Below are 19,966 nucleotides of genomic sequence, written 5' to 3' on the forward strand. Positions count from 1 at the left end.
AATTTAAAAAGCTGTAACAGCCAATACAAGGCCATGCCACTGAAATCTGACTCTATCCCGCCCCACGAAAACAAAAACAAAAACATGCACACTGTCATAGAAACCAAGCTCACTGAACATCCTGGCCCAAGATTTGGGGAAACAGCCAGATCTTTAAGGTTCTGTGGAAGGCCAACAGGGTTGGGACCATCTGGATCTTGGGAGGAACACTGTTCTGAAGGAGAGGTGCTGTGACTGAGGAGGCATGCTTCCTGGGTCCCTTTAGATGACATTGCCTTATCGAAGGGACCCAGAGTATGCCCACTCTGTCAGATACGATGGGATGAAGAGACAAGTTGGAGACTGATGGTCCTGCAAATAACCTGGTCCTGTGCTATGAAGGCCTTCATAGAGAATAATAAGCACTTTGAACTGGCCTTGGAAACCAGCTGAAGGCCAACCAAGCTTGTGAAAGAGTAGTGTTACATGGGCATACTGCAGTGAACCCAAAACTGTGCTGCTGCATTCTGGATCAGTTGAAGCTTCTGAATACACTTCAAGGGCAACTCCATATAAAGTGCACTGCAGGAGAGCAAGTAGGAGACTAAGGCATGAATGACCACGAGCAGGGCCTCCTAAACTAGGAATAGGTGTAACTGATGCACAAGATGGATTTGTGCAAGATGGATCTTAGCCGCAGCTGCCACCTACACTTTGTTTAGAAGCTGCAAGCCCAAGAGGACCCCATAATTGTACACCAAGTCTCTGGGGGCATGCAGCCCCATTCAGAATTAAAGATGGAAAATCTCTAAATCTGAGAGGCCTCAAAACCCAAAGCGAGGGTCTTGTTACCTCTGCCCCTAGATAAAAACCAGATCTAAGGTGTGTTCCCTGTTGTGAACTGGCTCAGAGATGACTCTATCCATGGTGGCTATGAACTCCTAGGCTGTTTGTTAGTCTGAACAGATTTTGCAAAAGGAATAAACACAAATACCAACCTGGGTTCAAGTAAAGCAAATAAAATAATTCTTTCTAACGTACACAGATTATGCAAATTAAGATTATTAGTAATTTTGGAAGAATGGCATTTATTTACTTCTTTTAACAGTAAAAGGAATTACGTCAATGAAATACGCAAACTGGAATGTTTCTTGAAAACCTTAAAAAGTGTTGGGCACATAAGCTGAGCACTGAACCTGATGAATCTCATTGGAATTCTTTGTGGCACATAATCCTTTTTAACTCTGTACAGACAAATCACTGAAAACTGACCATAAAAATAATCTGTAGGTTGTATTACACTGCACTAAGATAATACTATATAAATTATAATCCTTCTAGGTTGCATTGGAGGGAGTATAAACTTATATATGTTCATCATCTATTAAAGTGCTCAAATAATCAGTTCTTTTGACTTAAATCACTCGAGTTTCTTTTATAATGTTAGTTTACATCTATATTTCCTACTATGTATAAACTGATCCTGGACAAGAAATGAGTTCAATTTTTACTGTTAGCTGCTAAATATATCATCTGAAAACAGTGGAAAACTAAAGTAAATTCTTTGTGGATCATAGTGTTTAAGTGTGTCAATTATTAATAATTTTCCTAATATATACAAATCTTTTGGACAAAAATATTATATATAGATTTTTAAAATGTTTATTCTTTCCTTCAATATTGTACTTGCACACAGACATGCTCCCAATTAAGTTATTTTTAAATATACTTTTTGAGCATATCAATTTTCTGCTGTTGTTTTTCTGGTGGGTTTTTTTCTTTTGCCTTGTCAAAACTTAGGGTGAGGAAGCAACACACAGAGGCTACAGCTGGTTTTCAGAAAAAAATGTTCTCAACAAACATGACTAGAGCATAACACAGAAGTCAGTCAGGAGAAGATGCAACCATAAGCTTTGTGCTCCAAATAAAGACCGTAATTCTATGTTTAGTTACCTGGGATTAAGATCCATTGAAGCTGCTGAACTCAGAGTTATCTCTGGGTAAAAAAATGATGCCTGTCTGCAATTAAATAAATGCATTGCTTTCCACCAAGCATGTATAATAACTGGCTTCTAGCTTAATAAAGGCAGTCCTTGGGTTATGACAGTAATTGGGACCAGAATTTTCATTGCTAAGCGATCCAGTTGTACAGTGTGACATCATGTGACTGCATTGCTTAGCGACAGCAATCCTGGCAGTCTCAGCTGCCGTCATAACCCCAGGACCACACAGGTCATTAAGTGGGAAGAGGCCAGAATCCCAGGCATGGAGTGTGTGTGTGTGTGGGGGGGGGACACGGGTGCCGTGGCAGGCGCTACAAACTGTGTTCCGGTTAGCAGGGGCTGCAGACAAGTGCTAAGAGCATGGGTGGGTCGGCAGGGGCCCCTCAGGAGAAAAGCGGTGGGAGTGAGTTATGGGAGCGACTTGTGACCTTCCATGCTGGCTTCCCCATTGACTTTGCTTGCGGGAAGCCAGCAGAGAAGGTCACAAATGGCCATCATGTGACTGCAGGATGCTGCAACCATTTTAAGTGCAAGCCGGTTGCCAAGCGCCCAAATTATGATCACATGACAGTGGGGGTACTGCGATGGCCAGAACTTCAAGGATCAGTTGTAAATACCACTTGTTCAGTACCGTCATAACTTTGAACCATTGCTGAATGAGCGGTCGTAACCCAAGGACTACCAGTACAATTACTTCTTTCTCCCTCAGGACTGAATGGTAACATTTTCCAGAGGTTCCTCTCAACTCTCATTCATTGTACTGTAGAAGAATTTCATTAGATCGTTTTGCAATCTTGTTACTTAAAGGAAAAACTATGGAAAGCTCTAAATCAATTTCAGTTTTAGAAAGAACAACTTACAAAACTGGGCTGTACTCCATCTGGAAAGTCTTCTATCAGTCCTTCAGGAACTAATTTGCCATTGATTTCTTGGTATTTGAGACCATTAATGGAACATTCCCGAAACTGCATCACATTTTCTGTTAATGTACCAGTTTTATCTGTAAATACATACTCCACCTACAGTAAGTTGAGAAGTTAGGTCAGTCAAATAAGTTTAAGTATTCAAAAAGTCAGCAGGTCTCCCTCATTCCCATAGCAGGATATTCATATGGTCTGCAGATGCTGCACTCGGTTCACACTTGTGCACATTTATTGTGCTTATCTGTATAACTGATTTATTATAAATACATGGAAAATAAATATTACATAAACTTTGCTAATAATTATAGAATGTACCCTATAGCAGGGTTCCTCAACCTTGGCAACTCTAAGCTGTGCGGACTTCAACTCCCAGAATTCCCCAGCCAGCTTTGCTGGCTGGGGAATTCTGGGAGTTGAAGTCCGCACAGCTTAGAGTTGCCAAGGTTGAGGAACCCTGCCCTATAGGACAGAAGTGCTCATCTAAAATTCCAGATTGCTTGTGGTCCACTGCCAGGCCACTTCCAAATTATGATTTTTAGTCCGATAAAAGGGGAAAAACTATAAAATACGTAGGGAATATTAACTGTGTAAAAGAACAAGTATGAATTTAATTACTTTTGATTAATCTAATCAAATCTAGTTCATCTTGCTTCAAACACTATTTTGTACCTGTCCCAGTTCTTCATTGAGGTCTGAAGTATTTACTTGGGCCTTTTCATTTGTTTCTTCATGATAGAGGTCAAGGTCCCAACCAATAAAAAAAGACCCAAGAAATTTCTGCATCTCAACAGTCACATAAAGTGAAATGGGTATAATAAAGTTGTAAAGTACCAGGAAGGCAAGAAAATCTGAAATGAAGCTCAAGATCTAAGAGAAGAAAGGAAACAGTATTATTAATCAAATGATCCTAAGTACAATTATGCAGAAGAACGATACTGATATAGTGAAGGCATCTTCTGTAATAGCCCAACTATGTCATCTAAGACAGGCATTATTTTATTTCAGAACCGGCCAGACCAAAGTTGTACTTCCACCAAAAGCAGTGACTTTTCTGTTTGGGATCAAATAGGTTTAACCTGGAACAGGTTGCAGGGTCTTATCCCGTAACTATTACACTTTTATCCCACCCCTTTTCCACTGAGCTCAAAGTAATATACAAAACCCACTCATTCCATTGGCCTCTGTTGGCACATAGTGCCATACCTGAAGGAAGACACAGAGGCCTTAATCATAATATCAGTCCAAGAGTGGATTCAGATAACATACTAAATCTAATCTCAATTTGACCTAATGTGTCATGTGAATGTATGTACTTTCTCATCTAAAACTGCTGGTTACTATATAAAGATGGATTTTCTTTGTTGCGTAGAGGTATTTTTTTTCCTCTTCTTGCTTGGTAAGAGAATGTAGAAATAGCTTCTAAGCAAGTGAGTTTTTAGCAACTTCCCTTTAGCAGAAGGGTAAGTCACAGTAGTAACATATTATCAGCAATAATAATGGAGCAAGAAATTAACCGAAGGAAATTCTTCTTTCTGTAATCTTCAGAAGTATAACTAAAAATTAGAACGGATGTGTAACAGCTTGGAATCAAAACTTTCATAGCATGCTATCGATACAGGGAAAAACACCTAAATCAGGCATATAATTTACATTTTACCTTACTGCTGTTTCTTTCATGATCAGTTTGATGGTTATACCAAGGTTCACTCCACTTCTCTTCAGACTGCCAGGCATATTTCAATATTGTACTTATGACAGCTTCAAAAAGGAGGATTATTAGATAGATAATCAAAAAAGAATTCATAGACCTGGAGGAAAAAAGTGGAGAGACAATACCAAAATGGCACTGAATTAAAAACTGTCCTATGGAAAAGAAAAAAAAAGGTGAACATTGCAGACAAAGGGAGCTCTGGACAATTCAAATATATCGGCATATTACTACAAAAGCACTGCAGCAAAAATAATGCTAAGGAACAATCTTGGTATTGTATTGCATTCAACCAACTTGTGCTTTGTGTGTCTGTGTGTTGGGGGGGGGTGGAGAACCAAAAAGGAAGTGTTTCATAGAACCATAGGGTTGGAGGTGACATTAGAGGTCACCTAGTCCAACCCGCTGCCCAGTGGAGGAGTCCTCCTACCATCCTGGACTAATGGTTGTCCAATCTTTTCTTGAAAACCTCCAGTTTTGCTTTCTCTGTTTAATCCCTTGGTTGCAGAGGAAGGAAAAAAAACACGCTCTTCTCTATTAAAGGCAGAAGATGGAAAGTCATGAGAAGCTTTTGTGTGATCACATGACCATGGGAAGGTATGGTAGGCTGGTGTTTGGGGAAAAGATAGAGGCTGGTTCATTAGACTTGAAGCAAAGTAAAACACTAAAGGGCAAAATATTCATTTCGCTAAACTGCAACACGAGAACATTTATTAGCAGGCAGCAAAGCCCAGTAATAAATACGTATCAAATGGTTGAAGCAACAGAGATGGTCAAAATCTGTTTGATTAAAAAAAATGTTCCCTTGCACAGTAGCCCTTATTATGAACTCCTCTTGTTTTACAGTTTAATGTAACGCCTTAATCTTCAACGGAGTAAAATACTGTCAACCACGTACTTCTCTACTGCTGATCGTTTCTGTGATTTGCTCTTATAATTCAGTGCCATCTTTGTCTCCATTCCTGTATACACGGCAACACCTACAAAAAATTAAAAGAATGTTCAGCACGGCAGTAAGACTGTGAAACAGGGGAGCACAAGAGGCTTGTTCTCCTCCCTTCCTTCTGAGGAGCCAGACACAGATGGCTTCATTCAATTTCTGGCTGGCCACTCTGTTGGGTTTCCAAGTCCACTCTGTGACTGCAGTAGTTGTTTCTTATTCACACTGTGATTTTGTGTGACTAGTTTCTTTACAGGTTTTTAAATTGGAAAGATGGTATTCCAATATTTTACCAAATCAAATGGACCAGGAGGCGACAGATAGGAACGTTTAAAGCAGAAGGCGTAAGTGGTGTGCTTCTTGGCAACAGAGTGACTGAAAGCACTAATAGGACTTTAAAAAGGTGAGAGAGAGACAGGCACAGAATCCAGGATATCATGGTTGCACCAGAATCAACTATTTCTCGGTGCAAGTTATTATAATCAACACGGCACCCTTCCTATTTAATTAGGAAGAGTGCCCTAATCTGTCTGATATTCCAATGATAGCTACTCTAACCGAAAGCTCTGCAATCTCATACATTCAAGAAATATTAACCAATTAGTGAAACTTTTATGTCAATGTACCAAAAATTTCTTTAGTGTTTTTCAACCTTGCTCCACGAAGTAGAAGACTTTCGGGTCCAAGTGGTCTGAAAAAGAAAGATTATTGTTTGTTCACACAGTATAACGTAGCAGCGAGCATTTTCTTTAAATGTGTGGGCAGTTTACAGTTTTAATAATTGGTTAAAGTGAGCCAGTTACCACCTCTCGGCCCTAGGAAGGAGGCAGTGGCAAACCACTTCTGAAAATCTTGCCAAGAAAACTGCAGGGACTAGAGCAGGCAGTCACCAGGAATCAAAAACTGACTCGAAGGCGTGTGCGTGCACACACAGAAAGCGCACAGGGCAGTGTGAAATGGTTTGTCAAAGATGAAATGGCCACAGGACTAAAAAGAGGACCCTCTAGGATAAAGAGTGAATACTTTCATCTTTGGGAATCAAAATAATTAGTTTTGAACCAATCATCCCTCATTCCCTGGAATGTAGCCATTTAACTGTGCCTATCAATAGCCAAGTTCCTAAAAAAGAAGAGACAAATTCATAGAATGATGTCACTGACACCCAATTAATCCATATGTACAGTCCAGAGACAGCATAATATCAAACAGCATTTTTATCAATCAATCAATCAATCAAATTTATATCACCGCCCATCTCCCCCCAGCAGGGCATGTCACATAACGGCCATTTCATTCTACTTGTGAACGTCATGGTCATAAGACACATCAGATGCTATACTGCCTAGTCCCTTCTTCCGATACTGTAAGGCTCTTTTTTAATTCTGTTGTGCTATCTAAGAAGTACACATTGAAACTAAACAAGAACAAAAAAGGTTAAGTATCTGCACATGATTCAAACATTCCTTTAGTATTTCAGGGCATCTGATACTGCTTGCATTCATGCTGCTCAGCTACTGTTCCCTTTGCTGTTTTTCAGCACAACTTCTCCTCCAAGGAGTTCTGGGTTCATCTGAATGTGCCACTTAAGAACATCTCCCTAACCCCACAAGCAGATAACACTTGGAATTCCCCCTTCCAAACAAGATATTTGAGTTGTGAAATGCTTTGTTCTTCTTGGAGAGACAACTGTAATGATTACCAACTCCACCTGTTTCCCCTTAAGTGTTTCTGCAATATCTAGAACTTCTTTCCAGCAATAATTCTTATAGCATTTACACAGATGTTTACAAATCTGTCATAAGGGTCAGTGACTAAAGACCCTGAATCAAATAAAGTTCTCAACCATGCTGACCCAATGTTCAATTTGAAGAGAAACCTACGGAGGGGTTATTAATTATCAGCACCATTTATCTATTGTGCTTGGAAATGTCTGAGTAATTATTAGAAGAAACAACGAGTTTAAGAGATACATAGGGGCTGAACTGGCCTATACCGATCCAGAATGTACTGTTAAAAGAAAAGTAGTTTTTACAGCTTTTTTGATTTAACAGCAAAACAAAGCAAAAACAACATGGCTGTATGAGTTAGTCAAAACTGGTCAAACTAGTAGCTGGCAGTCACAGCATCACCCAAACCAGGAAGGAGTAACAGCCTATAACAACACTCTCACAGTTGAAGATATTTCCACTACAATTTGTCATCTATGCAGAAATAAAGTTTTTTAAAAGCATTATTGGAAAAAAGCATAGGTGTGGCATGGGAAATAGGCAAGAGAAGCAGCTGCAAGGTGAACACAGAAGTGGTGCAAGAACATCTGGTCAGTGTACTTAAGCTTCCACATGCCTGATCTATGCAAACACATTTTATTTTATTTTTTTACTGAAGTTGGATAGCCTGGATACAGAATTGGTCACAAATCACATTCACTCAGATTGAAGGCATTTGGCTTACCTCACTACTTCCTCAATTTGTTGACTTATGGTTATGCGCCCAACAAATCTGTAAAAAAATATGTATGTGTTATGGTTCACGAATAAAAGGAAAAGCTAATTTTTCAATATGCCATTAAACCCTGACTGTAACAGCATAGGAAATGAGTTAAAGAAACTGACCTGGTTTGCATGTAATGGTAAGCCCAATTCCTGGCATGCCATGATCAACAAAGCCAGGAATCTGAAGCCAAGAACAAACCAGGAAGCAACAATCAGAAATCCTAGTTCAGACATAATGCTAAACAAACCATAGATGGAAGCTTCGTTAGCTTAATTCAAAGCCACATTCTTCAACTTTCTTACATTTAAATACAACAGTTAAATATTGGACTTTTGCTTATGTTTAGCTATAAAATAATACAGGTAGTCCTCACATAACAACCATCCGTTTATTGATGGTTCGGACTTACGATGGTGCTGAAAAAACCAACTTATGATTAGTCCTCACATTTACAACTGCTGCAGCGTCTCTATGGTCACGATTTGGGACTTGGCAACTGGTTCATATTTATGACCATTGCGGTGTCCAATGGTCACCATTTTTTACCTTCCCGGCTGGCTTCTGGCAAGCAAAATCAATGGGGAACGTGATTCACTTAACAACCACTTGCTTCACTTAATACCCGCAGTGATTTGCTTAACGACCGCCATGGAAAAGGTCGTAAAATCAGGTTGTATTCGCTTAATGATCACTTCGTTTAGCAACCAAAATTCTGGTCCCAATTGTGGTAGTTAAGTGAGAACTACCTGAATAATTTTTCTATAGCAAATCTGCATCATCTTGGAGATCTGTTGGACTGTTACCTTCCCTGATGTCAGGTTGGCAGAGAATCAAATGCTTCAAATGCTTCATCCCACTTTCTCACTCACCAGTGGGGAGTTAATGCTTGAACCTAGGGAGTTTTCCAAACTCAGGGAAACTCCCAAATGAAATTAACAGAGCATTCCCAGTGAATCATCCCCTTGCTTTCCTTAAGCAACATAGGCATTTAAATTCATAATTCCATCACAAGAAATTCTGGAGCAGTTTTGGCCTAATTTTTAATAGTTTTCCAAATCCTTAAAAAAAAAAAAAAAAGAAGACAACACTAATAAAAACAGCAACCTGTAAAGATCTGCTTCTGGTTGCTGGCATTCAATAACAGCTACAAGTTTGTCCAGATTGGCAACTGACTGCAACACAGCAGTTTCTGGGACTGCAATGTGTGTCTAAAAGAAAAAGAAAAAAAGCAGTGATTTGACAAGTCTTGGTTAATATATCCCACAGACCCCGAAGACCCATTCTTACAAGCCCAGTTTAAAAAGAAACAAATCCCCTGTGAGCTCTTGAAATTGCACTCCCAATTTGTCAGTAAGTTGCCAGCTTTATAGAAAACACTAAGTGAAAGCAAGCCATGATTTGGTAAACCGGTCATCTGTCAGAAGGAGAAGAAAATGTTATACTTCTACATCTACTCCACCTGGCATTGTACTCATAAATTTCAGCCCTGGCAAAATGACGATCATCCCATCAAATGTGTATCACCCCTTGATAAATAGTTGAAAAAAAGTAGAGCATAAATGGTGAAAAACTAATGCAAGAGGATGAATCTCTGTATCCTCATAGAATGTTTCCTAAAAAGGGGAAAATAGATGGAGAAATATTAAGATATGCAAATGCCAGTAAAAAAGATAGTGGGTAGTATGTGGTCTGATACAAGAAATGAATAGTTGAAAGTAAGTAACCAATAGGAAAGAAATACATTGAGGTGGTCACCTAGAGAGAATTAATGAGTACTGAATGACAAGACAAATATAGGAAGGAAGAGCGAACGGTTTGAAAGCGAGAGAAAAACTGAGAAAGCTGGATGGGTTCGATGGATGGAGCTGATGAGATCCTGAAACAGCAGCCTATGAAGTGGTGCATGGAGGTGGGAGAAGGATGGTTTGCATGGACAGAAAAGTACACCCAATGGTATTGGTGTACACTAGTTTTAGCTACGTTTTCTTTACTTTTTCTTATCTCTTTTAATTTATTTGGCTTACTGTTTTTCAACTCCATTTCTGTACTCTGTAGAAGGTTGTTTATTTCAACAGGAAACAGGGTGGTGATTATGGATGCCTAAATAGCAGCCTGTATTCATCCACTAATCAAACAAAAAGCCTATGTCTTCATGAGGTATTGATTAGGCATTCCATACCGGGGATGCAATGGAATGAGTTGCATTCAAAGAATCTCACAACATAAATGTATTATAGTGCTTTATAGTTTTATATTTTTATTTATGTTTTATTGTAAACTGCCCAGAGTCCCTTTTGGGAGATGGGCGGTGATAAATTTGATTAATAAATAAATAAATAAAACAAAAACCAAACCAAACCAACGCCCCCCCCCCCAAAAAAAACTCACTGCCCTTCATCATTACAATCTTTTTCTTGACAGCATATTTTATTTATTTCTTAATTTTTTCTACTTGGTGCCTTTGAGTCAGTTTTGACTCCTAGCAACTGCCTGGAGAAGACCCTATGGTTTTCTTGGCAAGGTTTTCAGAAGTGGTTTGCCACCGCTTGCTTCCTAGAGCTGAGAGATTGGGACTGGCCCAGAGTGACCAGCTGTCTTTGTGCCTAAGATGGGACTAGAACTCATGGTCTCCCAGTTTCTAGCCTGGGGTCTTTAACTGCTACATCAAATTGACTCTCTTAGTGTAATTTTTTAAAATCCACTTAATTGTGTCCGATTCTCAAAGACTGCCTGGACAAGTCCCTGCAGTTTTCTTGGCAAGGTTTTTCAGAAGTGGTTTGCCTTCTGAAAAGGTTTACTTCCTAGGGCTGAAAGAAAGTGACTGGCCCAAGGTCACCCAGCTGGCTTTGTGCCTAAGGTGGGACTAGAACTTACAGTCTCCTGGTTTCTACCTGATACCTTAATCATTACACCAAACTGGCTCTAGACGAGAACTAAGACAAGACTAGAACTCACCATGTCCCAGTTTCTAGCCTGATGCCTTTAATGGCTAACTGACTCTCTTAGTGTCATTAGATCCATAGAATTTGAATGTCTTCTAAGGACTTCAATTTTAAACTCAGTTCCAAGTAAATTTGTAATGGTTTGGGTTACCAAGGCTTTGCATAGAAACACTTAATTTTTTTAGGGAAAAAATGAAAGAAAACTAAAATTATGCCAATTCAGTACAAGTCTATACACAAAATCTCAACTACTGTACTACTGGCTCTCTTGGACTGGTATATAAAACCTTTCACATTCAAAATGTTTTAAACTAAAACTGCCCAGAGTCCCCTTTTTGGGAGAGATGGGCGATGATAGAAATTTGAATAATCAATCGATCAATCAATCAGCAAGCCCCATTTTGAACTCAACACTTTTTACTAAAGTGGAAACAGGTATTTCAAGCTCAAATATTTTAAATTTGAAACATTTTGCTTATCTTACTGTCTTGTTATACCAGTTCACAAAATAAGACAAAAACTGGGTAAACTGGAGGAAAACTAATGTAGAAAAGAACAGAAAGTATTTTTCCTTAAAAATTTTTCTAGGCTATCTATATCCTTTTCATTTACATTTGCTAGTTACTTCCTCATAATCAGAAGTAATTACACAATACATTTCAATTAATCATATTAACTGTGCACAAGAGACTCACTGTAATATTTTCCCTTTAAATCATAAAAATGAATACAGCCACTGGCTATAAAAAAGACAAAGTTTTTATATGAACTCAATAAAGTTAAAAATAACATTAACACTCTTTACTACGTAAGAGTATTAAAATACCCGAGCCACAATTTCAAAGAAACAAAAAATTAATTCATCTTTAACAGTATGAACACAGACCTTAAGATTAGTTTCTCCATCCAAACTTGCAGTAGTAACATAACAGCAGCCATGGTCTCTATCAGAGGACAGAAGTACCAGATCAGCAGGGAAAGTTTCATCTTTGGCTACTCTCACAATATCTCCTACCTGAGAAGACAGAAGTATGCACACAAAAACTGATTTACAAAATTACTGGATTAAAACATTCCAGTGAAATGTTATTCAGTCTAATTCCAACATTTGTAAAATTGAACGCACAGCTATGAGTGTTTTGTTTAAACCACACAGTTACAGAAGGTAGACATTCATTTTACATTAGTAAGACACATACCCGAATGTTCTTTGATCTTGTTTTTACAAGGCCACCGCTGCGAACAACATACACTGGAGCTCCATTCACTTCATTGTCTGCTTTGTGCCGCAACCAATCTTCGTAACCCTGAAAAGAGCAAAGGAGGTCACTGATATATCTTGCTGCTACTTGGCTGCCATCTCAAACTTTATCAGAAGACCAAACACAGGGCCTAAGAAAATGGAAACTATATGGCTCATCTTTCTCCAACCTGGTGCCCTTGAGATGCTTTGGACTACAGTCTCAACATTCCTTAATGGCCCATCGTGACTGGAACTACAGCTCCTAGCAGCTTCAAATACTTGGAGGGGATCAGGTTGGGGAAGACAGAGCCAACCCATAGAAGGCAACCAGCCTCTGGCATGATATTCATGCCACTTTAAACGAGGGAGAGCCTACAACCTGTGTGTCCTACTTCAAAACATATATAGCAGGAGTGCAAGTGATATGGCTGGCTGTTTCCAAGGCAACTGGCCAGGGAAACCCTTCATGACTGAAGAGGAAGAATTATGCAGTAAGGACCGGAGCAGAACTAAGCTTCTATAAAGGTCACAGTCTTGACAAAAGAAACGAAATAGAATTTCTTCAACTGTAAAGAGTTCTACAATTCAGTCTTACAATTTCATATTGCTTAATATATGCTTTTTAATGAGTTGCATTTACCTTAGCAAAGCTAACTTTGCTACTATCTCAGAAAAGCAAGAAATAAAAGTAATCTGTATATCACTTTTTAAAAACCAGTGCAACAGAAGAAAGAGGGGACGAATGATGGATAAAACTGAATGCTGGTTGAAAGTAATTTCATTTAAAGCAGACAATGGAGGTTATATAGTGAATAAGAGCAAGTCTGTGCAGTTTCAATGTATTATGCAGTCTAGTTCTGAATTGTTGAAATGTTCCTTAAACAAATAAATAAGTAAATAAATTTGTTCTATCCACAGGTATTATGGAGGCATTGGAGGGAAATCAGGACCCATCAACTTCCAGGAGCCAGAATCCTGTGGGGAATATCTAGAAACAGCTGAATGATGCAACATCTCTCACTGTGTAAATCGAATTTTCTTTTCAAGACTCCTTTGCAAAACCTCACCGTCATGTTCACTGTTTCAATGTGCACTGTACACCGTAACATTTCACATGCCATGGTGCTGACGCACGTTTCTGTTGGGAGGGAGCTGCTGTGAAACCTTGTGCCAAGCTCTGTATCTGTGTTCGTTTCAATGGAACGTGTTTGGGTTATGTGCTCGGCTCAAGGACTTTTCCCGCGGACCATCAGAAGCCGCTAGGAGCACCTGGGATTGTGAGCCTGGGAAGATTCCACGGGGGGAGGGATTTCGTTTGTACCAAGGGTTTTTTTAGTTTGCATTTGGTGCGCTTTTTCCATTCTCAGCTTTCTTTGTGATCCTGCATGCTATTCTTTAATAAATCAGATATCTTTATGATCCTGTTCATGAGTCTGATGGTGTTTTAGAATAGGCAATCCTTACACTCACTCCTTTAAGATAGTAGGAAAAACGGTATTCATAATACAAATTAAGATATAAAACTCCACAACTATTATGTGTCATTATATTATTACCCACTTAAGGGTTTTACTGTGGATCATGAAGACATGTCAGCTATAGAAAAACAGTCCCAGGCAAAAACATGTTTTGTGTTTTGACTCCTAACACAAAGTGTATTTTATTTCAGCTGATGCTGAAACGCTAGAGAATACTGTTACATTTCAAGGAAGTCCAAAACATATGGATTAGCAATGACTTAAGCTACAGCTTGCTGGGGAAGGTGACAACTGGGGCAAACCACCCTGCTCTAGTCTGCCAAGAAAACTTCACAAAAGCGGCATCCCTCCAAGGGGTCATACATGACTCGGTGCTTGCACAGGGGGCCTTTCACTTTCAAGGTACAAGGTATCTTCAGGGACAAAGTAATTTAAGTTACCTCCTTTGTATCACATTTGGACTGGAAGTCCAAAAGGTGTAAGGTTCCACCAAGATTCCATATGTACGCAAGATCCTTCCCTCATTAATGTATAAACATCGACATTTGAAATGCAGAATGGTAGCATCAAACATTGCTTTGTACAAAAAGATCCCACTAAAAACAGCATTCTCACATCAAAGCCCCCTTTTCCCCGACAACATGTCAGTTTATATAGCCAGTGTTTTGGAACCATGTTTTATGCTGCCCTGCTTTCGCAGGCTTGGTTTCTGAAGACATACACCATGTGCTAATATTGCTAAACACATTAGCACATTGTGAGCTAACACTGATGGGCCACTTTTAATTGCAGTTCTGTGCTGCACATAATGTGTATGTCTGTGCAAAGCAACTTACTAAAAAAGGGCACATTTTCTTACCTGCTTTATGGCTGTCACAGTTATAACAAAAAACAATGGCAATCCACTTGTAACTGGACTGGTAGGAGTATCTATCATAAGCTGGAGGAGAAAACACAGACAGAAAGAATACGTGTACAAGTCAAGTTTTGGAAATTCTATAATGAAATTTGTACATTATATACAGGAAACTATAAATACTATATATTTACTGTATATAAATAATGTGTGGTTGCACTGCACACCATATACATTACAATCTTTTAATAGTCTTTGGAAGTGGTTTGCGGCTTCCAAGAATTACCAAAGCCAGCCTAATGTCGGTGGGGAGCCTTTCAATGTGAAAAGGCCTATTGCTGATGACATAATGGGCTTTACTGGCATTTGGAAAGCAGCAAGATTCTCACTGATTTTAAAATGCCCCTCTATACTTGCCAGAGTATAAACTATTCACACGAATGCATTGCCAATAATTAAAAATACAGACTGCACTAAGAATTGTTGCAGGATAGCTCGTTGTGGAAGTTCAGCTGCTAGATCTTGGTTAAATATGCTGTGCGAGCACAGTATTCCACTCAAAGCAGAAATGGAAGAAGACTGCACATTGTGACAAAACACAGAACTCCTTCATATGGACTGATCCTAAGGGAAGAAAGCGTTTATTCTATCAGGCAGCAGCTCTAGGGCCCAATCTCTTCATTTTCCCTCTCAGCATAAACAGGACAGAGATTCTGAAGGAGGATGCATGCATTATGTTTCAGCATGATCAAAAGATTCAAGTTCCACAGAGCTTAGAAATATACCTTAACCCTAAACACATTTATTGTGATTGTACTGTGAAAACAGACACCACAGTCTGTTCTACTGTTGTGCTGTGTTAGCTGAAGCAAAAAAGAAGGAAAAAACCCCCACTCTGTTCCTGTTATTTGCCTGCTGTCAATGTAAAGCACCTTCTTGCAGGGAACGCAGCATGAATTCAAGAAAAATAAGTAAATAAAATTACAGAGAAACGTATTAGAGGGAAGCTAATATCAGTCTAAGAGATTTACTTCCTACAAGGATACTTGACCGTGCATGCTATGAATCCAGAAGAATAAATCTTTTGCAGATAATTAAGATGCTTTCTTTGAACGAACAGATGAAAGAGTGAATAAATAAACAAGTTACCTAATAAAAAACTAGGTATGTACCTTCTTTTGGAGAAGACAGAGATGCAAAGTAAGAGTTGAGTGGTTTTGCCCTTTTTAATAACCTGTATCGTTTGGTCGTTTCATTTCTTTTTTGAACCTATCTGAAGAAGGCCTTGTTGTTTGACAATTTCAGTTCATTCTGAGCTTTAGCTTTTCTGAAACCATCTCTACCATTCCAGGTATCTCTTCTCTTATGGCCTGATCCTCTTCCCAGCTCCTGTGTGTCCACTGTTAATTTTCAGATAGTCATTCACCTTTATGTGCAGCCATGCTGACATTTTCTGTCTTTCATTTGTATTTCCTCACTGGAAATGTTTGCAATTGTGCTTTTAGCATTTCCCTTTGTATGAACCCCCCTCTATCACGAGCTCCTTTTCCCACTAGCATCTCCTGCCATGAAATCCTACCTATCATTGCTCTGAATTGATCAGAAATTATCTTTTTGAGCTCTCAATGTATGCCTCTGACTACAGCTTTATCTTCCCTTAAAGTCAAGAACTCAAGCATTACCTGATCACTTTCTCTCAAAGTTCCTGCTATTTCCACTTTTTGACTAAGTCTTCCTTATTGGTTATTATCAAGTCAAGAATAACTATCTATCCTCTGAAAGGGAAAGCTATCAGACAGTTCAGGAATACCCTGGAAGAACATGCTCAGCAGAACTGTCTCCCTACAGACATGGTGGCTATTCCAGCTAGTAGTAGTATTTTATATGAAACATGCTTATGCCTAAGCACGAGGGACGCGGTGGCGCTGCGGGTTAAACCGCTGAGCTGTCGATCGGAAGGTCGGCGGTTCGAAACCGCGCAGCGGGGTGAGCTCCCGTTGCTCGTCCCAGCTCCTGCACACCAAGCAGTTCGAAAACATGCAAATGTGAGTAGATTAATTGGTACCGCTTCGGCGGGAAGGTAACGGCGTTCCGTGAGTCATGCTGGCCACATGACCCGGAAGTGTCCTATGGACAACGCCGGCTCCAAGGCTTTGAAACGGAGATGAGCACCGCCCCCTAGAGTCGGACACGACTGGACTTTACGTCAAGGGAAACCTTTACCTTTACCTATGCCTAAGCACAGTACAAGCAAGGCAATAAACAACATCGACAAGTGTCACTAAAGTCCCCCTTCAATAGCACTTCATGCCTCTTGAACAATCTTCAATTTGCTTTTTGGAAATAATGATCCACAACTGTGGGTACTTGCAGATATAAAGACCAGTATAGCTTTTATTCAGTAATTCACTTATTTTAACCAAAATGCTTTCTCTGATAGTATCTTTCATTCAATTTGATTTCTGAACAGGTATGGATGCTTTTAAGTTTCAATAAAAAGTGAGAGGAGTTGTACTGTTTCTATTCCTGCTGAACAAATCAAATTCTTTGATTTCAATCATTTGGGAACATAACATATTGAGCTGTATTTGCCTTCCTGTAATAAGAGTTCAAACTCAATCAATTCCCGTAGTCTACACGTTAGTGTGTATATATATGGATAACCAATGCTGTAATCAACAGTAAAGGAACAAGCAGTTAAGACTTAGTGGAGCAACCATGAAAAGCTTTGGAAAAGATATTCAGATGCCGAGATGTGTACATACCTACAAAGATCAGAATCGTGCAGGCAATGGTATTCCCTATGACACTCTATGGAAGTGAAAGTTTGAACTTTGATGCTGAAAAGACTTCTGAGAATACCATGGACAGTCAAGAAAACAAATAGATCATCAAACAAATCAACCCAGAGTTCTCCCTCAAGGCACAACTGATCATACTTTGAATACATTTTGTGAAGACTTAGCTCTCTGAAGAAGTCTATAATGCTGGGAAAGGTAGAAGGAAAGAGAGGAAGAGGAATACCAAGTTACAGTTACAGTGGCAACAGGTGCTCCGTTGGAAGACCTGGTTAGGAATAGATTGTCATCGAGAAAATCCATCCTTGTGACATCGACTTAATGGCGCATAATCAATCAATCAATGCTGCGAACTTTATGAGTTAGTCCATAGGATATGTATACTGGTGATATAGTAAAGAAATAGTATTTACCAGCAGAAAGAGGAATCAATACAGAAAGCGTAACAGATTGTGCTGCAATCAAAGAGATGTGCTTTAAGGTGTTAAATGACAACAGACCTTCAGATTTGAATAATGTAATCTATTCATTGTCTGCTGAAAGTTGTGTTATATATAAAATATTGGCCATGATGGCCTGCACAGCTATTAGTAGGTTGTTCTTTGTTTCTTAAGTATTTTAGAAATGCTTCTATTCTAAAAACAATTCAAGGAATTCCACTCTGGGTTCACTGAAGGAAAAGAGATTTCCTTCAGTGAACCCAGAAAGTTTCCTTTCTAAACCATTTCATGACTAAAAACATAACATTACCATTCTATCACTATTGATGGTTTTCTTCCTCATATAACAAATGTTGCAAATTAAACTGCTTTTCTGAATTTATTTCATAGTAGAAATGTAAACAGTTCAAACATACATGGGTCAAGATACTGATGAAGCTGGGTGAAAAAAACAAGCTAAAACACATACTAGCATTACTGATCAACTGAGCTTAGTACTTAACAGTTACATTTAAGCACTGCTTACACATAGAACTTCTTTCTGCTAAATGTTAGAAACCCCTTCCATGAATTTTTTTTAGACAAAAGAAGCTTCAGCACAACTTGTGAAATACACAGATATAAGTTGAGAAGGAAAACGTGGAAACAATGAGTAACAACTAATTCCTGATTATATCATTATACACTCACTTGCAAGAGCACACTGAATAACTACTTCATGAAAGAAAAAAAAAGATGCTTTACATGCAGTAAGTGGAAATCTGATGATTTTTAACAGCTTTATTAAAATAGCCATAATATAGATTTTAGGGCACTGTTTTTAAAATTAAACTAAATTAAGTTAAGATCTCATTGCAATATAGGCCTATGGCAGCATTTCAGAAAGATATAAGAAGTAACACATAAATAGATTTTCTCCATGATTACAATGCTACTACATCATTTTAATATCTGCCGCCATCCTGTGATGGGCTTGTCAGCAAAAATCAATATAATCTCAACAGAAGAAGCCCGAAATGATAGCTAAATTTGTGATTACAGTACTGACCAGGTTACGGGTGGGATGGAGGGGAAAATGGCCTCTCATCTGACTGGTTAATATATAGAAAAATAGCTTTGATGCTTAAATTCCTCCAGGATTTCATTTTCATAGATTAAATATCAAATTAGGAAAGCTCTTTACTTGGGGCTTTAGCCCATGATTTTGACAATAATGCTAATTCATGTCACCATGCATTTATTTTGCAAAATTGAATCCAACTAATGTTTTGCCCCTATCTTTCCTGAATTTATATTCATATGTGGGAACTACTAAGTGAGGATATTCAATCAAACTTAAGTTTAAAATCAATCAAACTTAATGCCAACTTAAGGGAAGCCAGCTTTCAACGCTATATTATAGCTTATGCTAGTTAAACTGCACTAACATTTTTAACATCTTCCTTTTAAATCCCAGAAAGCAATGGCAAATCATTTCTATGTAGATGTAGGCCATACAGTGATGAAAACATGTTGGTCACTAGGAATAAACCTTATGAAACAGCTTAGCTAATGTCTTATGAAATCACAGAAAAACCTGGATGAATGTGTCCAGATAATGGCAGTAGGGCAAATCACTAGATATAAATCAATCTCACTTCTGAGATCAAGCCAATTATTTGTTTCAAGAATGAAGCCTTTGCTTATGCAATTTTCAACATGCAATTATTCAACGTGATTGCTTTTTTAAAAAAAAATCCCTCATTTTAATTGCACATGTTTAAGTAGTGTTAAATTATCCAACTTACCTGAACCAAAAATATTATAAGAAAATAAAAATTGGCCACTCTTCTAAACTGCTCAAATAAATTTTTGGGCACAAAATTCCACACAGTATACTGCAAGAGAAAAAAAAATCACATTTAAAAACTGCAGAAGTAATTCGTTTCAACTTCAACCATTTTTTTAATAAAGTGCAGTCGCAATTCTACAAATGTTAACAAACCCTCTCTTAGAACATTCATTATCAGTTCCACATGTATCACGTCTTTTAAGATTTCAAGCCCGAGGGCAAAGGTTGTTTCAGTACCACTCCATGTAACTTGCTATGCAAGCCTTTTCCGGCTAAAGGACAAGATACAAATCTCTTGAATAACTGATCACATTGCCGTGTCATGTTTGAGG

General features: G+C 38.6%; 1 protein-coding gene across 3 annotated transcripts in view; it reads right to left on the minus strand.

Moving 5' to 3' along the window:
* Positions 1 to 19,966, minus strand: part of ATP11B (ATPase phospholipid transporting 11B (putative)) — a 99,929-nt gene that overhangs the window by 46,206 nt on the left and 33,757 nt on the right. For all 3 annotated transcript variants that reach the window (XM_063306399.1, XM_063306400.1, XM_063306398.1), the window contains exons 3-13: positions 19,591 to 19,680; positions 14,569 to 14,649; positions 12,188 to 12,295; positions 11,875 to 12,003; positions 9,151 to 9,254; positions 8,005 to 8,052; positions 6,180 to 6,244; positions 5,512 to 5,593; positions 4,563 to 4,713; positions 3,575 to 3,772; positions 2,843 to 3,001 (exon numbers count right to left, since the gene is read on the minus strand). In XM_063306399.1, the coding sequence (XP_063162469.1) occupies positions 2,843 to 3,001; positions 3,575 to 3,772; positions 4,563 to 4,713; positions 5,512 to 5,593; positions 6,180 to 6,244; positions 8,005 to 8,052; positions 9,151 to 9,254; positions 11,875 to 12,003; positions 12,188 to 12,295; positions 14,569 to 14,649; positions 19,591 to 19,680 (1,215 nt within the window). The remainder of the gene's footprint in view (positions 1 to 2,842; positions 3,002 to 3,574; positions 3,773 to 4,562; positions 4,714 to 5,511; positions 5,594 to 6,179; positions 6,245 to 8,004; positions 8,053 to 9,150; positions 9,255 to 11,874; positions 12,004 to 12,187; positions 12,296 to 14,568; positions 14,650 to 19,590; positions 19,681 to 19,966) is intronic.

The sequence above is a fragment of the Candoia aspera genome, chromosome 6, assembly GCF_035149785.1.
Source record: "Candoia aspera isolate rCanAsp1 chromosome 6, rCanAsp1.hap2, whole genome shotgun sequence".
Classification (NCBI taxonomy): domain Eukaryota; kingdom Metazoa; phylum Chordata; class Lepidosauria; order Squamata; family Boidae; genus Candoia; species Candoia aspera.